Raw genomic sequence first — 24,797 nt, forward strand, 5'->3', positions numbered from 1 at the left:
AGCCTTCCTGGTCAGCCAGCTAATAAGCAACATGCATGGAAAACTCTCTAAGCGAGTGAAACAATCTCTCATTGGCTACAGAACAGCTGATCCGGCCGACATCATCAAGCATGCAACTCATGCAGAGGACGTCGAAAACGAGATGAACGAAAAAGAGAAGAAACAGGATAAAAACAAGGCCGAAGTCCTTCAGCTTGCAATGATGAGCGCTGTCACTATGCTGTCAAAAGACAAAGAAGAAGACTGTGACAAGAACGAAAACAGAAGACATCATATGCAGAGAGAGGACAGTAGGGACTATTATGACCAACGCAATCCAGTCTACCATTCATCATCCGAGGGAGACCACAGGGATGAAGAAGATTTTGGACACAACAGAAGACATCATATGCAGAGAGAGGACAGTAGGGGCTATTATGACCAACGCAATCCAGTCTACCATTCATCATCCGAGGGAGACCACAGGGATGAAGAAGATTTTGGACACTGGGTGCCAGGGGTTAGTGGACAGGATAACTGGAGCCGATAAGGGACTACGCTTCCAGACAAGACTACAACCGCCGGTCCAGGTTATGCACACATTACACCCCCCTGGAGGACTGTCCTACCTGTCATTTGCTCCACTAACCACACACACACACACACACACACACACACACACACACACACACACACACACACACACACACACACACACAAACAAACACACACACACACACACACACACAACCCCCCCTGGAGGACTGTCCTACCTGTCATTTGCTCCACTAACCACACACACACACACACACACACACACACCTCCCCCTACAAAAAAAAAAAAAAAAAAAAAAAAGTGTGGGTATCACTCGACCACCTGGAAAGAAAATATTGTTTGAATATATGATGTTTTCTGTTTATTTGTAATGTTGCTGTTCTAAATACAGGTCAAATTGATTCAACAGGGTACTGTATTAGTATCATTTTTAGGGATTTCTTGGTTTATTTGATTGTCCAGTCACGATTGTAAAACCCTTGTCATTCTTTTGCTTAGCTCAAATATGTTACAAGTACTTCTATTTTTTATGTATTTTCTTCAAATGTATTATGATGTATTATTTTGATATTGATGGAAAATTCACAATTATTGTTTAATTAACACAAAAAATGCTGGAAACGTATCCATACGCTTTATTAATATCGAACGCCGTACGCGCGAAGCGTATGTATACGTTTTATACGTTTTTTTATTGCTTACTGTACATCAACGTCCTATGCTCCAGGACACCGAAGAAAATAACAGCTTTCGTCTCCAGGAAGCTCCAATATGTGATCCGGGAGTAAAAAGCCCCTCCCTCCTGAAAAGAGGTCTGTCTGTGGCGAAGACGCTCCCTCCTCCAATGCCTCCATTACACGTATGGGTCTGCACGGCAACGGCATAGACCAACGCAGATGTCAGGGCATCTAAAATGGAGTTACCCATACTCTAGTGTCTGTGAATACACTCGATTCCCCCTCCCCTCCTGTTTCTACATGGTTTCTCCCGAGGAAGCTTTGTGGGGGGAGTCTCTTGATCGCTTTGGCAGTTTGAGTTCCCCCCCCCAGGCCCCACTGCGCCTTGCGATCGCCTTGCACCGCCGACACAGCCCTCTCTAATTCTTTCCAACGACAACTCACCGGTCTGCCGCCTCATTCTCGGAAATATAAACCCGTATATAAACCAATAATAATCTCCAACGGTCGATCGCCATTTCACGGACAGGTATACGCGAAACGAATGACGTATTCTCGAAGGACCGCCATAGGAGAAGCAGTATACATCTGACCAACTGTCTTTTTTTCGCCGTCGCGTCAGCCATGTTTGGACAAAGAAGCAGTATACTAGGCTAGCAGATATCACACCGTGGAACCCCCCCCACACTGCGAGTTGCGATCGATCGTTTTGCAGTTTGCAATGCTACTCTCATTCTCGGAAAAAAGATTCTCGGCAGTTGATCACCATAATCGCCATAGCGCCTTCGCCAGCCAATTGCAGTGATAAGGCGTCTGGGACGTAATCGACCCGTTTGTAATGGATAACTAATACAATCCTAAGCTGCGGAAGCCATCGTGTTGTCTGTCATTTTGTCGAAATCACAGCCAGCCTGGCTACGCTTATCGCTCCTGTGGTTCATGTCCAGACATGTCGTGGAACCCCCCCCCCCCACTGCGAGTTGAGTCGCTCCTGTGGTTCATGTCCAGACATGTCAACCTCTCAAGTCACTGTTATGCTATCAAACGATCTGTTGATTTTGTTTACTGAGACAATGATCACATATGTGCATAGAATCATCATCATCATGACGTTATCATGACAGGCAGATATAAACATAAATAAAGTATCAACTACACACTGAATGAAAGCCCTAAATGTCTAATTTTAGGAGGAAAACAAATAAAATACACATATCCCATATACTGTTTGTCAATACTAGACTATTGAATCCATTTCATTTATAAAATTCTCTTTTTCAGAGAGAACTTTAGCCCATTCTGACCTGAGATCAGATTCATACGAGGTTTCCACTGGACACACACTGGTCTGATTAGAGAAAGCATGGACCTATAGAACTATTATTCACAAAATAAGGCATATAGCGACATGTACATACTATATACCGTATGAAACAGAAGACTCTCTGCTTTCATAAGAAAAAAACTAATACTGTAATAATAATAAAAATCACACCCATGTGAAGTGAGCAGTGCAATGTTGTGAAGTGAGCAGTGCAACATTGCACTGCTCACTTCACAGGGGTGTGATTTTCATTATTATTACAGTAGAAGTATTTTTCTTATGAAAGCAGAGAGTCTTCTGTTTCATACGGTATATAGTATGTATAGGCCTTATTTTGTGAATATTTAGTTGTCAGTTCCTTGTCTTGTCTAAAATACTCTGAGGATTTCAGAAAATGCATGGACCTGAAGAACCATTATTCACAAAATAAGGCCTATAGCGACATGTACATACTATATACCGTATGAAACAGAAGACTCTCTGCTTTCATAAGAAAAATACTTCTACTGTAATAATAATAAAAATCACACCCATGTGAAGTGAGCAGTGCAATGTTGTGCAACATTGCACTGCTCACTTCACAGGGGTGTGATTTTTATTATTATTACAGTAGAAGTATTTTTCTTATGAAAGCAGAGAGTCTTCTGTTTCATACGGTATATAGTATGTACATTTCGCTATAGGCCTTATTTTGTGAATAATAGTTCTTCTGGTCCATGCATTTTCTGAAATCCTCTCTGGTGGGCGCAAGCTGCATTCAATAGCCAATTACTGACAAACTATACATGGGACCATGTGTATTTGTTTTCCTCCTAAAAGTAGACATTCAGGGCTTTCATTCAGTGTGTAGTATGTATATGATATTATTTGTGTTCATTTTTATATCTGTCTGTCAATGTCTGTCAACTTCAACCTTCCATATCTCTGCTGTTTTTTCAAGCGAGCAGCGTGCCTTCAAAAGCAGGTTTTAGAAAAAGGTCAATATCTCCAGAATGGAAGATGGTAGAATCATAATTTTTTTTTTAAATTGAAGTGGACATGTTTGGCCTACTTTTTATTTATGCGATGTGATTCTAGCTATAAGAGGCCCCTCGCTGTGGGCCCCTAAAAAGTTCAAAAGTCCAATGTTAATCGCTTAGCACCAGCAAGCCTGAGCAAATAGAAAACTCTAGCATACAATGTGTTAAGCTGTTGTTTAATTAACAAGAGGAAGGATTTGACAAGGAATTTCCACCTGCAAGACTCATTTGAAGCAAATTTGAATACACTAAATTAGTCTAGACGAGCTTTGAAGCTCTGAACCATGCTGTGAGTAACAGAGTCCTTTTCACCTGTCCCCCCCCCCCCTTTCCCCTCTCACCTCACTCCTTCTCATCCTGTTCCCCCCACCCCCCCTCTTCCTTTGTGTGTAAGCAAATGGTCCTTACATCTAGAGAGATTGTATTCACTTCGGCTCCACCTTGTAGGTGGAGTCGATCTCTGATATAAACTGTACCTCGGTGCTTGTATCGGGATGCCTGCTTGGGAGACCGGCCTGTGTGCTTGCAGCATCCGTGGACGGCTGTACACGTTAAATAAAGATCAACAAAGAGAACTTGCTTGCCTCCTGACAGACCTGTTGATTCCTTACGCGTTTAGAGTGTGTAAAACCTGCCACGTCAGTGGTCAGCCAGGTCTTTATTTCGAGTATGCAGTTGACAATGGCGGGTGGAGGGAGCGGAGTGGTGGGTGTTGTGCTGAGATAGATCTGAGTATCATCAGCGTAGCAGTGGAAATCAAGGCCGTGCTTGCGGATGATCTGGCCGAGCGGGAGCATGTATATGGTGAAGAGGATTGGACCGAGTACGGAACCCTGAGGGACACCGTGGTGAACTGGGGCTGGGTGGGAATTGGAACCATGCATGGAGACAAACTGTAGGCGGTTGGACAGGTAGGTGTGAAACCAGGAGAGCGCAGATCCGGTGATGTTGAGGTGTGTAGAGAGGCGGTTGAGGAGGATGGAGTGAGAGACTGTGTCAAAGGCTGGAGAGAGGTCCAGCAGGATGAGGATGCTGATCTTGCCAGAGTCAGCTGCCATGAGGAGGTCGTTGGTAATTTTGACCATGGCGGTCTCAGTGCTGTGGCGCGCTCTGTAACCAGACTGGAAGGGTTCAAAGAGGCTATGGTCGGACATGTGCTGCTGGAGCTGTGCGCCGACTACCCTCTCCAAGGTCTTGCTGAGGAAAGGGAGGTTGGAAATCGGCCGGTAGTTGGTGAGGTCAGCAGGGTCCAGACCAGGCTTCTTTAATATGGGGGTGACAGAGGCGGTTTTGAAACTGGTGGGAACCGTACCGGATAGTAGAGAGGAGTTGATGATGTTGGTGATGATGGGAGCCAGGGTTGGTAGACAGGCTTTCACCAGCGTGGTGGGCATGGGGTCCAGGGAGCAACTGGAGGCCTTGGCCTTGGTGACCAGCTCGGTGGTAAGAGACTCTTCCACTGGAGTGAAGGAGGTGAACGGGGTACACGTGGCTGAGGGAGCAGTGTCCTGCAGCAGAGGTGTTGGCAGACAGGTGGCGGATGTCTGGAGCTGCCGATGGATGGTATCCACCTTCTCTTGGAAGAAGTCCAGGAAACTGGAGCAGAGGTCGGAGTCACCGGAGGCTGGAATGGGGGGGAGAGGGTTGAGAAGCTTGTTCACTGTGGAAAACAGCTTTCTGAGGTGGTTCTCCTGGGACCCAATAAGGGTGGAGTAGTACTGGGTTATGGATCGTGAGAGAGCGGCCTTGTAATCCTTCACATGGTCAAGGTAGGCCAGATGGTGGACGGTGAGGCCAGATGTTTTGTAAAGCCTCTCCAGCCGTCGACCAGTGGACTTCATGGCCCGGAGCTCAGGAGTGAACCAGGGAGCAGGACGGTTGAATGAGACAGTTTGTGTTTTGATGGGAGCGGTGGTAGCAGTGGTTACTGCCACCTCCTTGGTGTGGATGTCAGCCCGGTGAATCACAGCCAGCCCACCACCACCACCCTTTAACCGAGGCTTCTGAATATATACATAGCCTGGGTAGTTGGGTAGTTGGCGCCCCTCAAAAATGTACTTTTTAGTACCCCTGCCCCACTGTAATCTTTGGCACTATAGACCCCAGTTTGGGATCCTCTGTGCATGGGAACAGTGGGACAATGGAAGGAATGCAGACAGATTATGGACGTTAGACTCCAGGCTTCAAGATGCTGCTTGAATCCGTTTTTCTTTATGATTCATTATTGATTTTATCGCGATTTTATCACCTGCTCCACAGGTGCACCGCGCTGCGTTTCACTGATGTTCTGTTTCGCCCCAGTGTTTTATTCTTCCCTGTGCCTGTAGCGACGCCTCTCAGTATGATTACGCCCAAAGCTGTACACTATAGTGCTGCACAATCAATCGAAAGAAGATCGAGATCTATATTCCGACACCACATGTGATCTCATTTCTAAACTTGAGCCAGAAGCGTGCAGCACTAGTTGGCTGTCCAATTCACTTTAGTTACTCTTTATGTTTTAGCTACAAGAGAGAGACTTTAAGGGAAATTGTATTTATACAACGCAGTTTCGGGAGAAGACACCTCCTTCCGCTTGACCTTAACCACTCCTCCCTCATTATCAACTTCTCCTCCCTCCTTATCAAACTCACCTGCCTTTCATTATCACCCAGCCAATCCCCAGTGCAATCACCACAGTATAAATACACCTGCGATCAGGGCAGTGAAGGAGCAGAGACGACCAACCGCTCATTCCGAGTAGAGCAAAGATGGCCGTCAGCTCCAGAGACTATACGCCCCCACCCTGAGTCTCGCCCTACCTTGGGTTCCTCACTCCATTCCGCATTCATCTCATTCTGTTTCAATAAACTGTTAATCTTGAGCGAAGGTGTGGTCTCTTCCTAGTGAAGAGAGGTTTAAGTCATGCCCTTTGATGTTGTCTGTTTAAAGCCACAGTATAGTTGGCTCCAGGTGCCACATTTTGAATGTAGTAATTCATGTTCAGCAACTGCAGACTATTATTAAAAGACAAATATTTTATGAAAAGGAAGAGAATCGTGTGAGAATCGTGATCTCAATTCTTGTTCGAGGAAAATCGGGATTCACATTTGAGCAAGAATTGTGCTGCACTCCACAGTTACTGTACTGTACAGTTTCTGTACTGTACACCCGCATAGCTTAACCATTTAAAAGCTTTTTCCTTGCCTAGTTGAACTCATAGCGTTTTGAAGGTTTCGTAATGGGGATGTCAAGACTTGACTTGACGTCGCTTTCAAATGTGTATTTATTTCTCTTTTTCTTTTCCTTTTTTTTCGTGCATGGATGGAGAGCGTGACGTATGGCGTTTATAAGCCCTGACGTTGTATTTGATGTTGTTTTTATCTCGCCCAAACAGAATGTACAGACGCACCTCCAACATGGTGGGACTCAGCTACCCCGCGTCTGTCATATCCACGCTCAAGGTACGGGCATGCTGCGCGTGCACACGTGCATGAGGATGCACATGCAGTACATACACGCAGGAACAACTGGATTCAGGACTCACACATGTTATTGCGAACGCAGTGAGCCACTTACTATGACAGCAAGGGCTGAATGTCTGTGTGTGTGTCTGTGTGTCTGTGTGTGTGTCTGTCCCACTGTTACACCACCCGCCCGCCACCAGAGGGCGCAGCTGTAGCACACACACACACAGGGCGCAGCTGTAGCACACACACACACACACACGCACACGCACACGCACACGCACACGCACACGCACACGCACACACACACACGCACACACAACCACACACACACAAGCTGCGTTCGCTTCACGCGTTTGCGCGTCTTACTTGTGCTTTAGCTATTGAAAAATAGCAGATCTGCTACGGGCTTGTAGATCTGCTATTAGCTTGCAGGTCTGCTATTTTTTGAAAAATCGAAGAACGACTGACATAGAAACATAGCTTTTTCAGAAAACTGTCAGGATGTAGGAGACATTTTTAGAATCTGATCTTGGGTCAACATGGGTTAAAGGCGATAAAACAACCGTTAGGGCAGAGACACTCTACCGGAATAATGTCAAGAATGAGTAAAATAAATTCAGTAATTAATTACTGTCAATTAAACTCTATACCAGGGGTACTCAACTGGCAGACCGCGGTCCGCGACCGGACCGCGGACCACCTCTTTTTAAAGTTAATAATATAAATAACATCAGATGGTACATTTCTCATGTGAAATTGCTGCAAAGGCCCCCAAAATGTCCCCCAAGGTCCCCCAAAATTCTGGCGCGCGCTATGCGCGCGCACAGTGTGGCCTGCCAGGGCGTATAACTCCCGGGCTGATTTGGAGTTCCACTCCGGGCCTGCACTCTGCACCCCATTATTGGTTGGTTGGAAGGGGATCTGATTTGTATAAGCTTGGCTTGACCATACTAAACGGGCATAGAGCCCCGCTCTCCGATGGATGCCGTGCATGGGACCGGACCTCGGTCTTATTCAAAAATCACACACGTGTGAACTGAGTGGTGCAATTCCCCCCCCCCCCCCCCCCCCCTCTCTCTCTCTCTCTCTCTCTCTCTCTCTCTCTCACTCTCTCTCATTAGAGTCACTACCCCTCTCACTGTTTCTGGCGCCCCCTACTGCTATTATTAAGTCACATACTCATGCTCATACAGACAGACAGACACACACACAAACAAACAAACACGTACGAGGACATTGCAAGCTGGTTGTAGGAGTGGTTGCACCACTCAAAAAAATATTTGTGGACCTTCATCATTTCTAGTTGAGGACCCCTGCTCTATACTGTCTCAGCGATATTGTCATGGAGTTGTCTTTGTGTCGTCACAACTGTAAATAAACTGTCTCAGAAAGTTGGAATATTTGAACGGCAGTAACATTAGCGTTTTCTCTCAGTCAGTTCATTCTTTATATCCATATGAGTGAAACCACCGAGATCATGGGAAATGGCTGGGAATGTCCCTGGCAGTCAAAATGCCCAAAGCGATCTTTATAATCTTAATACTTACACGGGGCTCCACCGGGCGCGTCAGCGTCGCGTCTCCGTCACCGTCACCGTCAGGGAATGTTCCCTTTTTAATCACTGCGTTGCGTTGCGTGACTGCATTAACATTGCCCCGGTTCGTTTTTTTACGCACGCAACGGAGACGCAACGCGCCCGGTGGAGCCCCGCCGTGAGGCACAAACAACAATTTTCTAAGCACAATATTGATGTAATAATAATAATAATACACTTTACTTATACAAAAACCGAAACAAGCTGAAACAAGCGTTTAAATTGCTTATTTAGTCAACCGGTTCCATGTTTTTCAAATAAGTTGTGGCCGCAGAGGCAACAGTTATTGTCGGTGGATTTCCCCCAAAGGAGTTCTACACAAAATATTAAGCCAATAGCATGTACTACGTAGGATGTTATCACACTTGTTTATTTTGATATGCCCTGCGGCTGCCCTAGGCTATTTATTTCTGAAAGAGAGACAACTAAAGGCATGAGCTAAAATAATGACACCCAAAATGATGCTGTAGTCTTTGATATGATCTACTGCAATAATAACAACAGAAAGCATCAGCATTGAGTGACTGCATGCAGTTTAGCCAAGCCTAAAAGTCTTCTTGACTGTCCATACCAGCTCTTTGAAAATGACCTTATATTCCCTTCCTTATATTTCTGTGTGATGTGATCAGGTTGACCAGGTCCTCTTTAGGTCCTCTTAGACTGCAGTGTTCTTCTCTCATATGCAGTGATTTAACGGAGTTAGTTTTCCATCATGAAGTTACACTAGTTTACCCAAAGCTGTCTGTCCAGTCTTTGTTATGAGGTGTACGCTGCCCCCAAGTGGTGGTTTGTAGTAGCTCAAGGCGCAGCCTAAATGCGACCCAGCGTCTCCTAAATCTATTGTATTGAAGAAAACGGCACTGCGCATAACCAACTTAAAACGTGACAATCAGTAACGTTTTTAATCAACCTTTGACATTTCATGGCATATGCCTATTATAATTGTTACTATAATATTTACTGCATTAAAATTGCCCCGGTTCGTTTTTTGACGCACGCTGCGGCACGCAACGGAGACCCGCCGTGAGGCACAAACAACAATTTTCTAAGCACAATATTGATGTAATAATAATAATAATACACTTTATTTATACAAAAACTGAAACAAGCTGAAACAAGCGTTTAAATTGCTTATTTAGTCAACCAGTTCCATGTTCCGTTGCTGGCTTGCTCATTTAAAATAAATTACAGTCTGCAGATTTCATTTCTCATATTTATTCAGGTCAGTAGGACGGTGGTGTTTGGCGCACTAGCGCCCCCCTATTTCGCGCACACGAGCGCTGTGGGGGCCCGACGAAAATGAGCGGCCCAGGGGCCCTCGTGGGGGTTAATCCGTCCCCGCTCGAATGAGGAATTAGATTTTCCGACTGGCTTCAGTTCATTTGACATCTGACCAGGGGATGGCGCTAATGCTGCCTCTCCGGCCACAACTTCCTTGAAAAACATGGAACCGGTTGACTAAATAAGCCATTTAAACACTTTATTTGTTTCAACACGTCACTTAGATGTTCTTGTCCGCTAATAAACAAAAAAATACTTTAGACCTTTACTTTTTGGATACAATGTGCAGAAAAGGTTAAGAACTGTGTAAAGTGGAAAACATGCGCCAGTTCTGAAACGCCCGTGGGACTTCATATCGGAGCTACAGCGGAGGGAGAGGTCTCATATGGGGCTAGTGATGCAGCAGCTCCTCTGACATAAATACATTTGGTTCAACAGATTGTGTATTCATCAGCATAGCTATGGAAGCTAACAAGATGTTCTCTTAACACCTAGCAGAATACATGTACAAGGCAGCTCCCTTGTGCAACACCGTGTCATATTTCCATGACACAACGTGTTCTAATGTAAAATGTCCTTCCTGTTTTGTATGTTCGAAACGCCGTCTTAGAACACATTCTGAGAGCGCAGCCCTCGTGGCTCTCGTGGGATTTAGGAAGATTTCATGGTCAACAGTCTGTTTGGAATGAGCAAATGAGAAGGGCGAGGGGTTCAAGGTCAGCTTGAAGGGGAATCTGTAGCGTCCCTAAATGAGGCTCTGCCTTTTTCCTTTAAAGCCATTAAATAATGAGATTGGCTCCCTTGTCAATCTGAATACCTGCACGCAGACAGACTTCCATGGTTTATCTTGTGAAGCAAAAAAAATAAGGATTACCTGTCAGTATAAATTAATACTTTGATGACCTGCTTTTTGCGGATTTACATGTAGGCCTACTGGACTGTATGTAGCCTATGCAATTGCAATGTGTTGATACTTGTATTATTTTATTATTCTGTGTGTGTGTGTGTGTGTGTGTGTGTGTGTGTGTGTGTGTGTGTGTGTGTGTGTGTGTGTGTGTGTGTGTGTGTGTGTGTGTGTGCTGCTCATTCAGTTGCAGTACATAGTGAGTTCATGCGAAATGTGTGTTTTAGTTTTTATGATGCAAAACCTGTATTGTTTTAATTGTGTGTCTCCAACCAGCATGTGGACAAGTGGTCCTTTGACGTGTTCACCCTAAACGAGGCCTCCGGGGACCACGCACTCAAATTCATATTCTACGAGCTGCTCACAAGATACGATCTCATTAACCGATTCAAGGTAAAGTCATTGGGGACTCCTTCTCTCTCTCTCTCTCTCTACTTCCAAATCTTGTCATGTGTGTCTCTCATGAGTCATTGGGATATTGGCAAAAAAAACGCAAATATACTCGCTCCACTTCATTATGCCTATTCTCGGTCCGACAAGATTCCATCTTCTCTTGAGTGTCAGATTGATATTCATCAGCGTCTCTGCACAGATATTGCGAGATAGACAGGGAAATAGGGCTGTCGTCACAGTTGGCCACGCTCTGTCTCAACGGGTCATCGCTCAGCAAAAACATTCCATATTGGTTTTAAAGCTGGGGACACTTCACGCTGGCGTGGAGGATTGTTACAAAACCCCTGGTCTAGGGGTAAAAGAAAGGCAATGCAACATATGAAGGAGAAACCGAAACCAAGGTCTAATGGCCTCCACAGTCATGTGCCAACAGGAGTACCCCAGACACACAGCTGATGACAATCATACTGTCTGAAGACCCGTTAGTCTCATACTCTGCCATCCAACTGCATGGGAGGAGAGTTAGTCTAATACAGGGTTCATAGCTGCTATAGATGTATCTATATATATATATATATATATATATATATATATATATATATATATTAGAAGACATCTAAGATAATTCCATACATATACTATACCAATAATATCACCATATAAATATATATAATATTAGCAATAAACATATATATTTATAATCCAAAATAACACGCATAACATAATTAATCATAAACACAGACAGGATGGATGAGCTGAGAAAGACATCGCCGTGAACAGCATGAGTAATGAACTGAAACCTGTACTGCTTCTTCGCAACGAAGAGGCATAAATGAATCGATCATGATTCACGAGTAGTTTATGGAAAATAATGATCTACACAGATTCCTGCTGAGATGTGCATGTGTACATTTTGACAGTACTGTAGTGTACTGCGATATTAGTCTGGTTTATTAACCAGGCTAGTAGTGTACATGCATGATAATCAATCAGAATCAGAAAATGTCAAACATCGCATCCCTCTCCAACGGAAAGAAGGGGGATAAGAAATGTGAAATCATAACAAATATGTTTTATCGAAGAAAAGGCGGCGATCCGAGCACTCAAAAAGGTATCAAAATGAGGAGAGGGTGGATACAAGGTATCAAGGTACTTTATTAGAAAAGTTTAAAAAGCCAACATGTTTCGACTCGCAAAGGAGTCTACCGTACATCAGGGCAGGTATGGAAGGTTTTATTAATATGTTTTATCTAGGGCTGTCAATCGATTAAAATATTTAATCTGATTAATCGCATGATTGTCCATAGTTAACTGTGATTAATCGCAAATTAATCGCATATTTTTTATCCGTTCTAAATATACCTTAAATCAGTGGTTTTCAAGATTCTTCATATCAAGGTCCATTATTTATTCTGCATTTGAGCCACGGACCACCATTTGATGACATTTAGCCTTCCAGACCCAAACTAAAGAACTGTATTGACGTTGGCCAATGGTACCATTACGAGAGATAACAGGCCATGTTGATCAAAATAACATGTTTTCTAAGTTTTCTAATTGTGTAGACTTAAATTAACTTAAGTAATGCAGCTGTTTAACAATTATTCAACTCTTCAGTGTAAAATTGCCATGCATCTCTCAACCATTCTGTCAAACTTCACAGTGCGTTAATCGCGCGTTAAAAAAAATAGTGCCGTTAAAAGGATTGTGAGTTAACTAGTTAATAGTGCGTTAACTTTGACAGCCCTAGTTTTATCGTTTCAAAATAGCAAATCTAAAATTAAGCTCAAAGCATGCTGCAATGTGACCTCCTTAACCGGATAATTTAACTTTTGCTTCTCGCTCTCTCTTTTAAGCTCTTTCACGCCATCTTAACTGACAGCCATGCTTTGATGTTCCCACTGTGCTTTTAGATCCCCATCTCTGCGGTGGTGTCGTTCGTGGAGGCTCTTGAAGTGGGCTACAGCAAACACAAGAACCCCTACCACAACCTGATCCACGCTGCAGACGTCACGCAGACTGTCCACTACCTGCTGCTCAAGACGGGCATGGTGGTGAGACACGCACACACACACACACACACACACACACACACACACACACACACACACACACACACACACACACACACACTCGCTCATATGTAAAACATGAAACCTGTTGAATGCTAACCCTTATTTGAGCAGGAAGGCTCAGGGGATTGATCGGAGCGTGATTTCTATGACATGCACGCAGAACTTCAATGTCATACAGCATATGTCAGCCTAATTGCAGCCTTCTTCTTCTTCTTCTTCTTCTTCCTCTTCCTCTTCCTCTTCCTCTTCTTCCTCCTCGAGAATCCACAAGGGGGGGGGGGGGGTAAACAGAGATACAGTGATATCCAAGGAAAATCACACTTTAATCCCAGTTTTTGCCCTAGTAAAGTAAAGAAAAGTTCTTTGTTTATGGGCCTATGGTGCAATGGGCCTATGGTGCTTATGGTGACAATCATCGTCATCATGTCAGTATTTCTTTCGCGCTGTGCAACACCTTTAGACATTTTCCAATATATAAACCTTTCACATTTTGCACATTTTTGCACTAGATCTGAGGGTACAGTTGGCATCACACTAAAACAAAATTTTGATTATGTTGAGTTCTCACACGGTGAGGTTTTGCTCGCCATGTGTACGAACGACGGTTCATCAGCTGCCTTTTCCACAGTTCCACCAGAGATCGTCATCACCAACCTGAGGCCTGACCTAGTCCTGTGGTCCAATGCACAGTGCAGAGTGTACTTTGTGGAGCTTACAGTCCCTTGGGAGGATGCGGTTCAGGAAGCCTTTGAAAGAAACAAACTGCGATATTCAGATCTTGCAGCAGAGGCAGAACACTGTTCTGCCTCTGCTGCAAGATCTGAATGGAGAGCAAATGTCTGCCCAGCAGAAGTTGGATGTCGGGGTTTCGTGGCAACATCAAGTGTGAGGCTGATGAAGGACCTTGGCATCAGCAGGCCATCAAGGAGCTATCCAGACTGGCAGAGTGGAGTAGCCAGTGGCTCTGGCTGAAAAGGAACGACCCTAGCTGGTCTCCCAAATAAGCAGGCTGGGCAGATGCAGATGGGGGTGCTTCTGGGACGCCAGAATGAGCTGCTGAGCCTACTGGAGACGTCGTGGGGTTAAATCAGCGAAATGTTGGTGAAAGTAGGACCCCACTTGACAACCCCTGTGAAGTGTCTTCCATCTTTAGGTATGCGGTCAAGTGCAAGCCTGGCTCAGGGAGTAGGACGCCCCTGCCTTGCAGAGTCCCTATAGGCACTTTGGACTTAACATCATGTCCTGTGTTTTCGAATTCATCGAAAAAGCATACTTTTTATTCTTCCCCGAGGGAAGAAAAAATACATTAAAGTAAAATAAAACAATATACCGTTATAGTTGCACGTCAAATTGCGTGTTATGGCGTCCTGCTGAAATATCTTGCAGTGTGTGAGCCAATCAGTGTCGCCCATCAGTCATATCGTCTGGAAACAACGACAACTTAAGACAGCTGGTTTGAAGAGAGTTGTGTGGTGTGAACTGTATGACTATCTGACCACTTTGAAAGCTGTGCAGTCAGTGTGTAGAACACAAAGTAAACAGACGTGTGATAAGAATCCCCTTGTTTTAAATTAGTTTAGCAAGAAAATGAAAGAAGGCAAAGTCTACAGAGCAATCTTCGTTCCTACTCTCACCTATGGTCATGATGGAAAGAATAAGGTCGCGAATACAAGCGGCCGAAATGAGTTTTCTTCAACGGGTGGCTAGCATCTCCCTTAGAGATAGGGTGAGAAGTTCAGTCACGCGAGAGAGAGACTCTCTGAAGAGGGAAGTCTGGAGCTCCCTGGTGGAGCTGTTGCCCCTGCGACCCGACTACGGATAAGCGGTTAAAGATGGATGGAACTAATCTTGCTTTTTGTCAGGTCATTTTCATTAGGGGCGTCTCTGATGCCATGCTGCAATGTCCCCAAACAAGTCCGCATCATCTGGCTTCAACGCTCCCAGCAGGCCGGCCAGGCGGCCAGCCATGCCCCCAGTGGTTTTATTTAGTCACCCTAGTAATAAGATGGCTGTGACAGCTGTCGACGCATTGCGTTTCAGTGGGGCGCGTTGGAGAGTGTTAGCGCCGGAGCCCGAGGCATCATGGGGAGAACAGAATAACTTCATCACACACACACACACACACATGCTGGCTCCTCCAGACAGTAAATCACCAGTAAATCACCAAAAGGTCATTCATTCATAAAGTAAGGCTTGCACTGGGTAATATGCTGGAGAGGATGGATCAGCCATCTTTCACCCTGCTCTTAATGACACATGCACGCACACACACACACACACACACACACACACACACACACACACACACACACACACACACACACACACACACACAGTGTATACTGTATGTGAGTTAAATCAACTGCATGACACATGGTAAATGGACTGCATTAATATAGCACTTTTATCCAAATCGCTTTACAACGTGCTTCACATTCACCCATTCACACACCGATGGCGGAGGAAACCATGCAAGGCACCAACTCGCTCATCTGGAGCAGTCGGGGGCTTCAGTGTCTTGCTCAAGGACACTTCCACACTTTTGCAAGGAGGAGCCGGGAATCGAACCTGGACCCTTTCGGATTTCCAAGATGGCCGCTCTAACTGCCGTACTAGCCTCGGAAACCCAGACGTTATTATTTCCAGGGAGAAAAAAAAAGTCTGGGGCCGAGTCCACTTCAATTCGGCATACAGTAGCGCAAACGTTGCTACTCGCTGATCGTCTGCACCTTTGTTAAATTGACACACACACGCATGCACGTACACACACACTCCTCTTGCTCTCTCTGTCGCCCTAATTAATTAGTCTCATGTCCTTCAGCTATGTCTAGTTTTCTCCCAGCAGATCCTGCCAGTAGCTGCCTATGCCATAGAAAGCAGGTGAGTTCCAGTATAACAGCTCCACCAGAGAGCTCCAGACTTCCCTCTCCAGAGCAACATAGTGACTTCCTCCTGGGGGATCCCGAGACGTTCCAAGGCCAGTGAGTCGATGCGTTTCCTCCAACTGCGGCTTGGTCTGCCCCGGGGTCTCCTCCCAGTGGGACGTGCATCGAGGACCTCCCTAGGGAGACGCCCGAGAGGCATCCTAACCAGATGCCCGAACCACCTAAGCTGGCTCCTTTCCAGGCGAAGAAGCAGCGGTTCTACTCAGTCTCTCTCGTGTGACTGAACTTCTCACCCTATCTCTAAGGGAGATGCCAGCCACCCGTTGGAGAAAACTCATTTTGGCTGCTTGTATTCACGACCTTATTCTTTCGGTCATGACCCACACTTCATGACCATAGGTGAGAGTAGGAACACTTCATGACCATAATTATGTGAGAGTAGGAACGTAGATTGCTCAGTAGACAGAGAGCTTTGCCTTCTGGCTCAACTCTCTTTTCGTCACACCAGTGCGGTTCAGCGACTGCAATACCGCCCCTGCTGCTCCAATTCTCCGGCTGATCTCCTTCTCCGTCCTCCCCTCACTGCCCTCACAGAGGTTCATCGTTGGCATCCAGGGAGTGTGTGTGCAAAATTTGCCACTGTTTTATTTTATTTAAACGTGTGGCTTATTCCCTGTCCTGGGTTATTGTTGTGAATATTGGTCAGTGATTGAGCATCGAACTTTGTTATTGCCATGTAATGTTAATGGTTGTAGATGTGCAGGCGGGCAGGCAGCCATGCCTCTTTGACAGCCTTAGCCTTTGCTTTGCCTTTGCAATGATTCATGCCTATAAGACATTAAGAAAGCACTCGATCTCACTGCCTTGCACACACCGCCCCTCTCAATTAAAAAGGTTTGACAGGGCAGCAGATTACAGAGGCCCTAACCTATAATGTGGAATGCAAGGAAACTGTCGTGTCTACAATTCTACATTCACCTCATCATGATCAAAAAGAAAATGCTTCGAGCGAGCAGAGGAAAATTGAGCTAAACGAAAGTGATGATCATAGAATTTTCCACCCCGTTTCTTCCCATTCATGCCCAACACTATAATGTATTTCTGGTGTTGGAAATTCTCCTTTCTATACACTCTTTATATAATGTGTTCCACTACTTTTACGATGCTGCATACTTTTCCTGTAAACTTAACTCTCCTGTTTCCTGTACAGTGATCACCTTCACCTTTTTATTCTCGCTCCATTCTGTACCCTAATTTGTATTACCAGCCCTGTGTAATGTCAGGCACAATTTATTTACAACAATTGATACCCCCCTCTCTCTCTCTCTCTCTCTCTCTCTCTCTCTCTCTCCACTTCTTCTTGACATCCTTGTCCTCCCTGTCTCTTTTACACTATTCCTCTCCTCTTCCTCTTCCTCTTCCTCTCCTCTCAGCATTGGTTGACCGAGCTGGAGATCTTTGCCATGATCTTTGCGGCTGCAGTGCACGACTACGAGCACACGGGGACCACAAACAACTTCCACATTCAGACGAGGTAATGGATCATAAAATAAAAAATGCAGGTAATGGATCATACAATAAGAAATGCATGCCACAGACCAGCCTATAATCAATGTGTTCATGCAGTTGTTCTGGGGGCAGCCAGCCAGCCATATTAACTTCCAGATAGCCTGCAGTGCAGGGTTATAAATTAACTTCAAACTCGGCTCCTTCAAAACAAAACTAATGGAGTCATTTTGTTGATTACTGGACCTTCAGTGCTATGTGTAGCTATGGGTCCTACTATACTTCTGTGATGGTATATGGCTGTGAGGTGAGGTGGGCGTATATCTCTTGGTTGAGTACAGAGAAAAGGTGACAATGGGTTTGGGGACATGGAGGTGAGAGTTGAGTCGGAAGTCTAAGGCCTGGACGGGGGGGTGTTGTTCCCAAATGGTCAGTTTGCTTCGTTCGAGAGTGAAGTTGAAAGATCTGGGTGAGTTAGTAATGGAGCTGTGGAGGATTGGGTGACAGAAATAGGCATAGGTAGCGTATCTGCCACCAGGGTTTGGTAACCCGATTGTAGAGTGAGCAAACCTTGGAGGCCTGGGTCAGATCATGATGTAGGTTTACCTTGGAGGACTGGGTTAGATCATGATGTAAATGAGTGACGATTATGGTGTTGGAATATTCGGTTTAGGATTTCCGGCAAATAACCCAGAATTTGCAAAGGGGTCACGTTGGCCCGGGGCATGAGCTGTGTGCACAGGGTGACCTGGGTCATGAGCTGTGTGCACAGGGTGACCTGGGGGATGAGCTGTGTGCACAGGGTGACCTGGGTCATGAGCTGTGTGCACAGGGTGACCTGGGGGATGAGCTGTGTGCACAGGGTGACCTGGGGGATGATGATCCATGTAAGACGACATGGGGAGGAGAGAATGTCCTCTGGGGAGTTATGATGGCCTTTACTGGCCTCTGTGTTATTTGAGTGTAAAGGATGCTCCTTTGGGAACATTCATATAGCCCCAAAAGGCTTGCTTGGATTGACCACTACTCATGGTTAGATTGACCACTACACCTGGTTAGATTGACCCCTACATGTGGTTAGATTGACCACTACACCTGGTTAGATTGACCACTACACATGGTTAGATTGACCACTACACCTGGTTAGATTGACCACTACACCTGGTTAGATTGACCACTACACGTGGTTAGATTGACCACTCACTACACGTGGTTAGATTGACCACTACACCTGGTTAGATTGACCACTACACCTGGTTAGATTGACCACTACACCTGGTTAGATTGACCACTACACCTGGTTAGATTGACCACTACACCTGGTTAGATTGACCACTACACGTGGTTAGATTGACCACTACACCTGGTTAGATTGACCACTACACGTGGTTAGATTGACCACTACACCTGGTTAGATTGACCACTCACTACACGTGGTTAGATTGACCACTACACCTGGTTAGATTGACCACTACACCTGGTTAGATTGACCACTACACCTGGTTAGATTGACCACTACACCTGGTTAGATTGACCACTCACTACACGTGGTTAGATTGACCACTACACCTGGTTAGATTGACCACTCACTACACGTGGTTAGATTGACCACTACACCTGGTTAGATTGACCACTACACGTGGTTAGATTGACCACTCACTACACGTGGTTAGATTGACCACTCGCTACACGTGGTTAGATTGACCACTCACTACACGTGGTTAGATTGACCACTCACTACACGTGGTTAGATTGACCACTCACTACACGTGGTTAGATTGACCACTCACTACACCTGGTTAGATTGACCACTCACTACACCTGGTTAGATTGACCACTCACTACACCTGGTTAGATTGACCACTACACGTGGCCAACCACTGTCCTTGATAAGAACATGTGGCACTAGAGAACAAAGTAACAGGTGAGGCTACCATACAGGTGTATTCATGCAAAGGTAAATTAACTGGTATTTTCATGGTGAGGGTGGTTCATTTCTTTGATCTTTCTCATCCTTTTCTCTCCACAGGTCAGACACGGCTATTTTGTACAATGACCGCGCGGTGCTGGAGAGCCACCACGTCAGCGCCGCCTACCGTCTACTGCAGGACGATGACGAGATGAACATTCTCTGTAACCTCTCCAAGGACGACTGGAGGTACAGAGACAGAGACAGAGAGAAAGAGAGAGCGAGACACACACACACACACACACACACACACACACACACACACACACACAGAGAGAGAGATGTTTGACAATAGGGTGACAGCCAGATAGGGAGAATGAAAGCGAGGCAGAGCTCGTCAAAGAGAAGGGAGAGAGAGAGATGACAATGAAATAACCGATTGAGTATGATTGAAGGGAGCGAGATAAAAGGTGGCATAGAAGTAAACAGATAGGGAGAAATGTACAGATAAGCTATACATAATAGAGATATTAGAGAGATAATGAATGGAGTGGCAGAGGCAGATAAAAGCCCAGCTACACATCTGACTAGATGAGTACCGTATAGGCTCCATTGAAAACCGTTTTAAACTCATCGCCTGTTGGCACAAAGTAATCATCGTGCTCAGTGTGGGCTGGTAAACAGAATCGAGTTCAGAGAATTGGAATTTGCGACTCCGTAGTGTCTCTCTATCTCTCTCTCCCTCTCTCTCTCTCTCTCTCTCACGACGCCGTCATGGTCTGATAACTTTGCAAGGAGTGGAACTGTTTCAGAGTGTGATGATACATGAAAGGAGACAGCTGCTCTAGTCTCCACCCTATCAAGTCTGAGTCTGACTCACTATACTTTACTTAGCAATCCATGGAACACATCGTCAATCATAACGTGCCTTTTTCCAGTGGTGGAAGGTAACTAAGTACATTTACCCTAAGTACTGTACTTCAGTGCAGTTTTGATGTATTTGTATTTGCTTGAGTATTTCCAATATCCATTACTTTTACTTATAGTCCACTACATCTCAGATCCAAATATGAGAGAGAGCGAGTGCATTTTCCGGCAGGCGACAGTGTTTCTCGGCGGCATCAGTCCGACACTCTACCCCAAACCCTTTACCCTAACCGCAAGCACGACACTCTACCCCAAACCCTTTACCCTTTACCCTAAACGCAAGCACGACACTCTACCCCAAACCCTTTACCCTTTACCCTAACCGCAAGCACGACACTCTACCCCAAACCCTTTACCCTTTACCCTAAACGCAAGCACGACACTCTACCCCAAACCCTTTACCCTTTACCCTAACCGCAAGCACGACACTCTACCCCAAACCCTTTACCCTAACCGCAAGCACGACACTCTACCCCAAACCCTTTACCCTAACCGCAAGCACGACACTCTACCCCAAACCCTTTACCCTAACCCTAACCCAAACCCTTTCCCTAACCCTAACCGCAAGCACGACACTCTACCCCAAACCCTTTACCCTAACCGCAAGCACGACACTCTACCCCAAACCCTTTACCATAACCCTAACCCAAACCCTTTACCCTAACCCTAACCGCAAGCACGACACTCTACCCCAAACCCTTTACCCTAACCCTAACCCAAACCCTTTACCCTTTACCCTAACCGCAAGCACGACGCGACGCATGTCGGACCAACACACTGCCGCGGAAGCGAGCGCCAGTCGAGTGTCATAATCCCCCCCCAGTTTCCCCGGCAGATGCTGCCCCTTCTCCCGGCACTGTTTACCGGCAGCTACCGGCAGTTTACCGCCAGTTTACTTACATTTATTTAGCAGATTTAGTTACTAGTTACTTTGTAGATTTGGATTATTATTACAAAACATACATTACCCACTTCAGCCCTACTGTATATTACATTTTTATACATTTGTATAAAAAATCGAAATAATTTATAATACATAAAGAGGACTTTCTACTTTTGGTACTTTAAGTACATTTTGATACCAATATTTGTACTTTTACTCAAGTACATGTTGAATTCCAGACTCTTTACACTCTATTTCTATATTGATACTTTTACTCAAGTACAACATGTGAGAGCTTTTCCCCTGTGTGTGTCTCCCCATGCAGAGAGCTGCGGGCGTTGGTGGTGGAGATGGTGCTGGCCACAGACATGTCCTGCCACTTCCAGCAGGTGAAAGCCATGAAGAACTACCTGCAGCAGCCAGAGGGGTCAGTACTGTGCATAGAGTTATATATAATCTAGAGCAGGGGTCCTCAACTAGAAATGATGAAGGTCCACAAATATATTTCTGAGTAAGACCGAGGTCCGGTCCCATGCGCGGCGTCCATCGGAGAGCGGGGCTCTATGCCCGTTTAGTATGGTCAAGCCAAGCTTATACAAATCAGATCCCCTTCCACCCAACCAATAATGGGGTGCAGAGTGCAGGCCCGGAGTGGAACTCCAAATCATGCCGGGAGTTATACGCCCTGGCAGGCCACACTGCGCCAGAATTTTGGGGGCCCTTGGGGGACATTTTGGGGGCCTTTGCACCAATTTCACATGTACCATCTGATGTTATTTATATTATTAACTTCTTCCCTCCATTAACATAAGACACACAATGTAGTTGTGCTGCAGCAACACTGTCTGAATTGAATTGAAATTGACTGTGGCTGGCCTGGCCTGAGCTTAGGAGAGATTTTTTTTTGCTGGCCTGACCTGATGCAAAAAAAATATATATATAATTTGCCTAGGGTCTGCAGAGAGGTGGTCCGCGGTCCGGTCGTGGACCGCGGTCCGCCAGTTGCCCACCCCTGATCTAGAGGACGGACGATGAGCGACAGGTCACCCCCCCCTTCCCTTCCCCCCACCCCACCGCTATTCATTTCAATGGAAGTTGCTCGGTGGACCTTTTGAAGTTGACCTGGACTGACAAAGTCTTCCGATTCAGATTCAGATACCTTTATTTGCGTATGTATACACACATTAGGATTAGGGCATTAACAAGTAGATTTTTCCTAGTCGACTTGTCAGACTCATTCATGCGTCTGAAATAGCTCACTGAGCGCACTGTGCAATGCAAATGAATAGGCGAGTGAGCTCTGGTGCAAAGGGTATGCAAAGGGAAAGAATGACTTCTGTTCGTGACAATAACCAATCATACAGTTTGAATTCTGTACACACGCACACACAAATTATGATAATATTATGGGGAAAACAATTGAATTTTTTATTTATTTTCCTTCTTTTCTTTTTTTTCCCGACTTTCGACTTCTCCTAATTTGAATCGAATTAATTGAAATGAATTCATTGTTAATGAAATGATGCATTGATGCATCGATTATTTTAATGAATGCCCTAACACACACAGGAATTTATTTTGACGTTGACGTGTGCGTTCAATTATCTTTTCACAAAAGAACACAACAACCAACAGACACAAGACTACACCGTGGAGGGAAAATAAATATAAAGTGTGTTATAGTTCATAGTGCAACAATGTTCTCGGTGTCAAAGTGCCGGTGTCACTATAGGGGGCAGGGGTGGAAGGGAAGCCAGAGAATTGAGCAGCCTGGCAGCTGAGGGGAAAAAACGTTGTCTGTGGCCTTCGGCAGCCGCAACCTTCTTCCGGAAGGGAGCAGGGTGAGGAGGCCGTGGCCAGGGTGGGAGGGGACACTCCGATAGTATCCCGGCCTCGAGCGTTGATATGATTGGTTGGCTCCTAGTACCCCATCTCGCTAGTCTCGGTCCCAGCCTTACTCATCTGCGAAGAGAGAAAAAACGATTCATACTCCTATTTTACCGCTGTTTCGGCGCTGTAGTGCCGACTTTAGGACGGTACCTGCCCCCCCCCCCCCCCCCCCGAACCTCAAATGACTTCACATTGTAGGCTCTACAGAGCTGAACCGACTTTTATTTGGCTCTAAAATAGGAGTATGAATCGCGCCTAAGGCAGAGAGAGTGTATCGGCGGAAGTGTCGGACAAGGAACTTCCTCAGATGTAGTTCCCTCTACGTCATAGTCCTGACGTCACTCGCTCATCCCCTGGTTCACGTTCTGTGGAGAATGACATTGGGTCATCTTAAGATTGTCTCATATAAGAATTGTGGTAAAAAAATAAACATCCTGCCTCTGCGCTATTGTCGGGGAGGTGTCTCTGTATCGTTTACGACAGTCAGTCACTTATATTTGATACAGTCTGTTTCTAGCGAACATTTAACTAATTCTGCAGCAGTAGCAGAAGCGTTTTCTTCATATCCATATGAGTGAAACGGCCGGGATGATTTGTTTATTTTTCAAACACAGTTTTTATGAGGAGATCTAAAATCACCTTACATGAACCCTCGACATGGACGCTCCTACCGATCTTGACGTCAGACTTGGGTGCTCTGTCGCCTCACACGCTCACACAAAGCAAAGGCCCAGCGGCGTGCTCTCTTTCCCGTGCATGTATTTCGCCTGCCTGCAGTGCCAGCTTTGACAAGTAGGGCGGACGGCTTCAACGTTGGCCAGCTGTTTTGGGGTCTTTGGGTCAGTGTGCTCTCCACTAAGCCACTACTTATGGTCCATTAGCCTCCCGACATTAAGATGCAGCATTTGAGAGCAACATAATTATGGAAATGTACTAATCACAATTTATCTGTCTGCAATCAATCCATGCTTGGGCTAAACAAATTGAGAACCATAATATTTGTTTTATTTGGCATAAGATAATAGAGGCATTTGATGCTTTTCAGTGATGGCACTTTCACTTTTTATTTATTTATGATAATACAGATCGTTAACACAAACACGATCAGTATAAGACAGCATTATAAACGAAGCAGACAATAAGAGCATCAATGAACCAAAAGCTAATCTGACAAGTTATTTAAAGAAATTAAACCTTTTCTGTCTTTTTTTCTTTGCTCCGATAACATCCTATTCATCCTACTATTCCCTCTGTGGGTTGAATGAACAGTTTAACGGTGTACTCAGAACTCATAGAATCACTATATTGCCAGTATGTGCATGGGGCATACATAGAACAATAATAATGATTTACAAGACTTATAGACATGTAAGATTGTGTGTCATAAATGGTATATGGTGCATTTATATAGCGCCTTACATAGTGCATTACATTCACACACGCATTCATACACCGATGGCAGCGGAAACCATGCAAGGCACCAACTAGCACATCAGGAGCAATTAGGGGTTCAGTGTCTTGCTCAAGGACACTTCGACAGTAACTC

General features: G+C 45.3%; 1 protein-coding gene across 1 annotated transcript in view; it reads left to right on the forward strand.

Moving 5' to 3' along the window:
• Positions 1 to 24,797, forward strand: part of LOC310870115 (FYVE and coiled-coil domain-containing protein 1-like) — a gene marked incomplete at its 5' end in the record, with an annotated part of 300,865 nt that overhangs the window by 119,418 nt on the left and 156,650 nt on the right. The window contains 5 exons of the mRNA XM_083781167.1: positions 6,932 to 6,998; positions 11,060 to 11,176; positions 13,090 to 13,230; positions 17,570 to 17,670; positions 19,672 to 19,800. Of these exons, the coding sequence (XP_083637293.1) occupies positions 6,932 to 6,998; positions 11,060 to 11,176; positions 13,090 to 13,230; positions 17,570 to 17,670; positions 19,672 to 19,800 (555 nt within the window). The remainder of the gene's footprint in view (positions 1 to 6,931; positions 6,999 to 11,059; positions 11,177 to 13,089; positions 13,231 to 17,569; positions 17,671 to 19,671; positions 19,801 to 24,797) is intronic.

Source organism: Protomyctophum parallelum (genome assembly GCF_964188405.1).
Source record: "Protomyctophum parallelum genome assembly, chromosome: 14".
Classification (NCBI taxonomy): domain Eukaryota; kingdom Metazoa; phylum Chordata; class Actinopteri; order Myctophiformes; family Myctophidae; genus Protomyctophum; species Protomyctophum parallelum.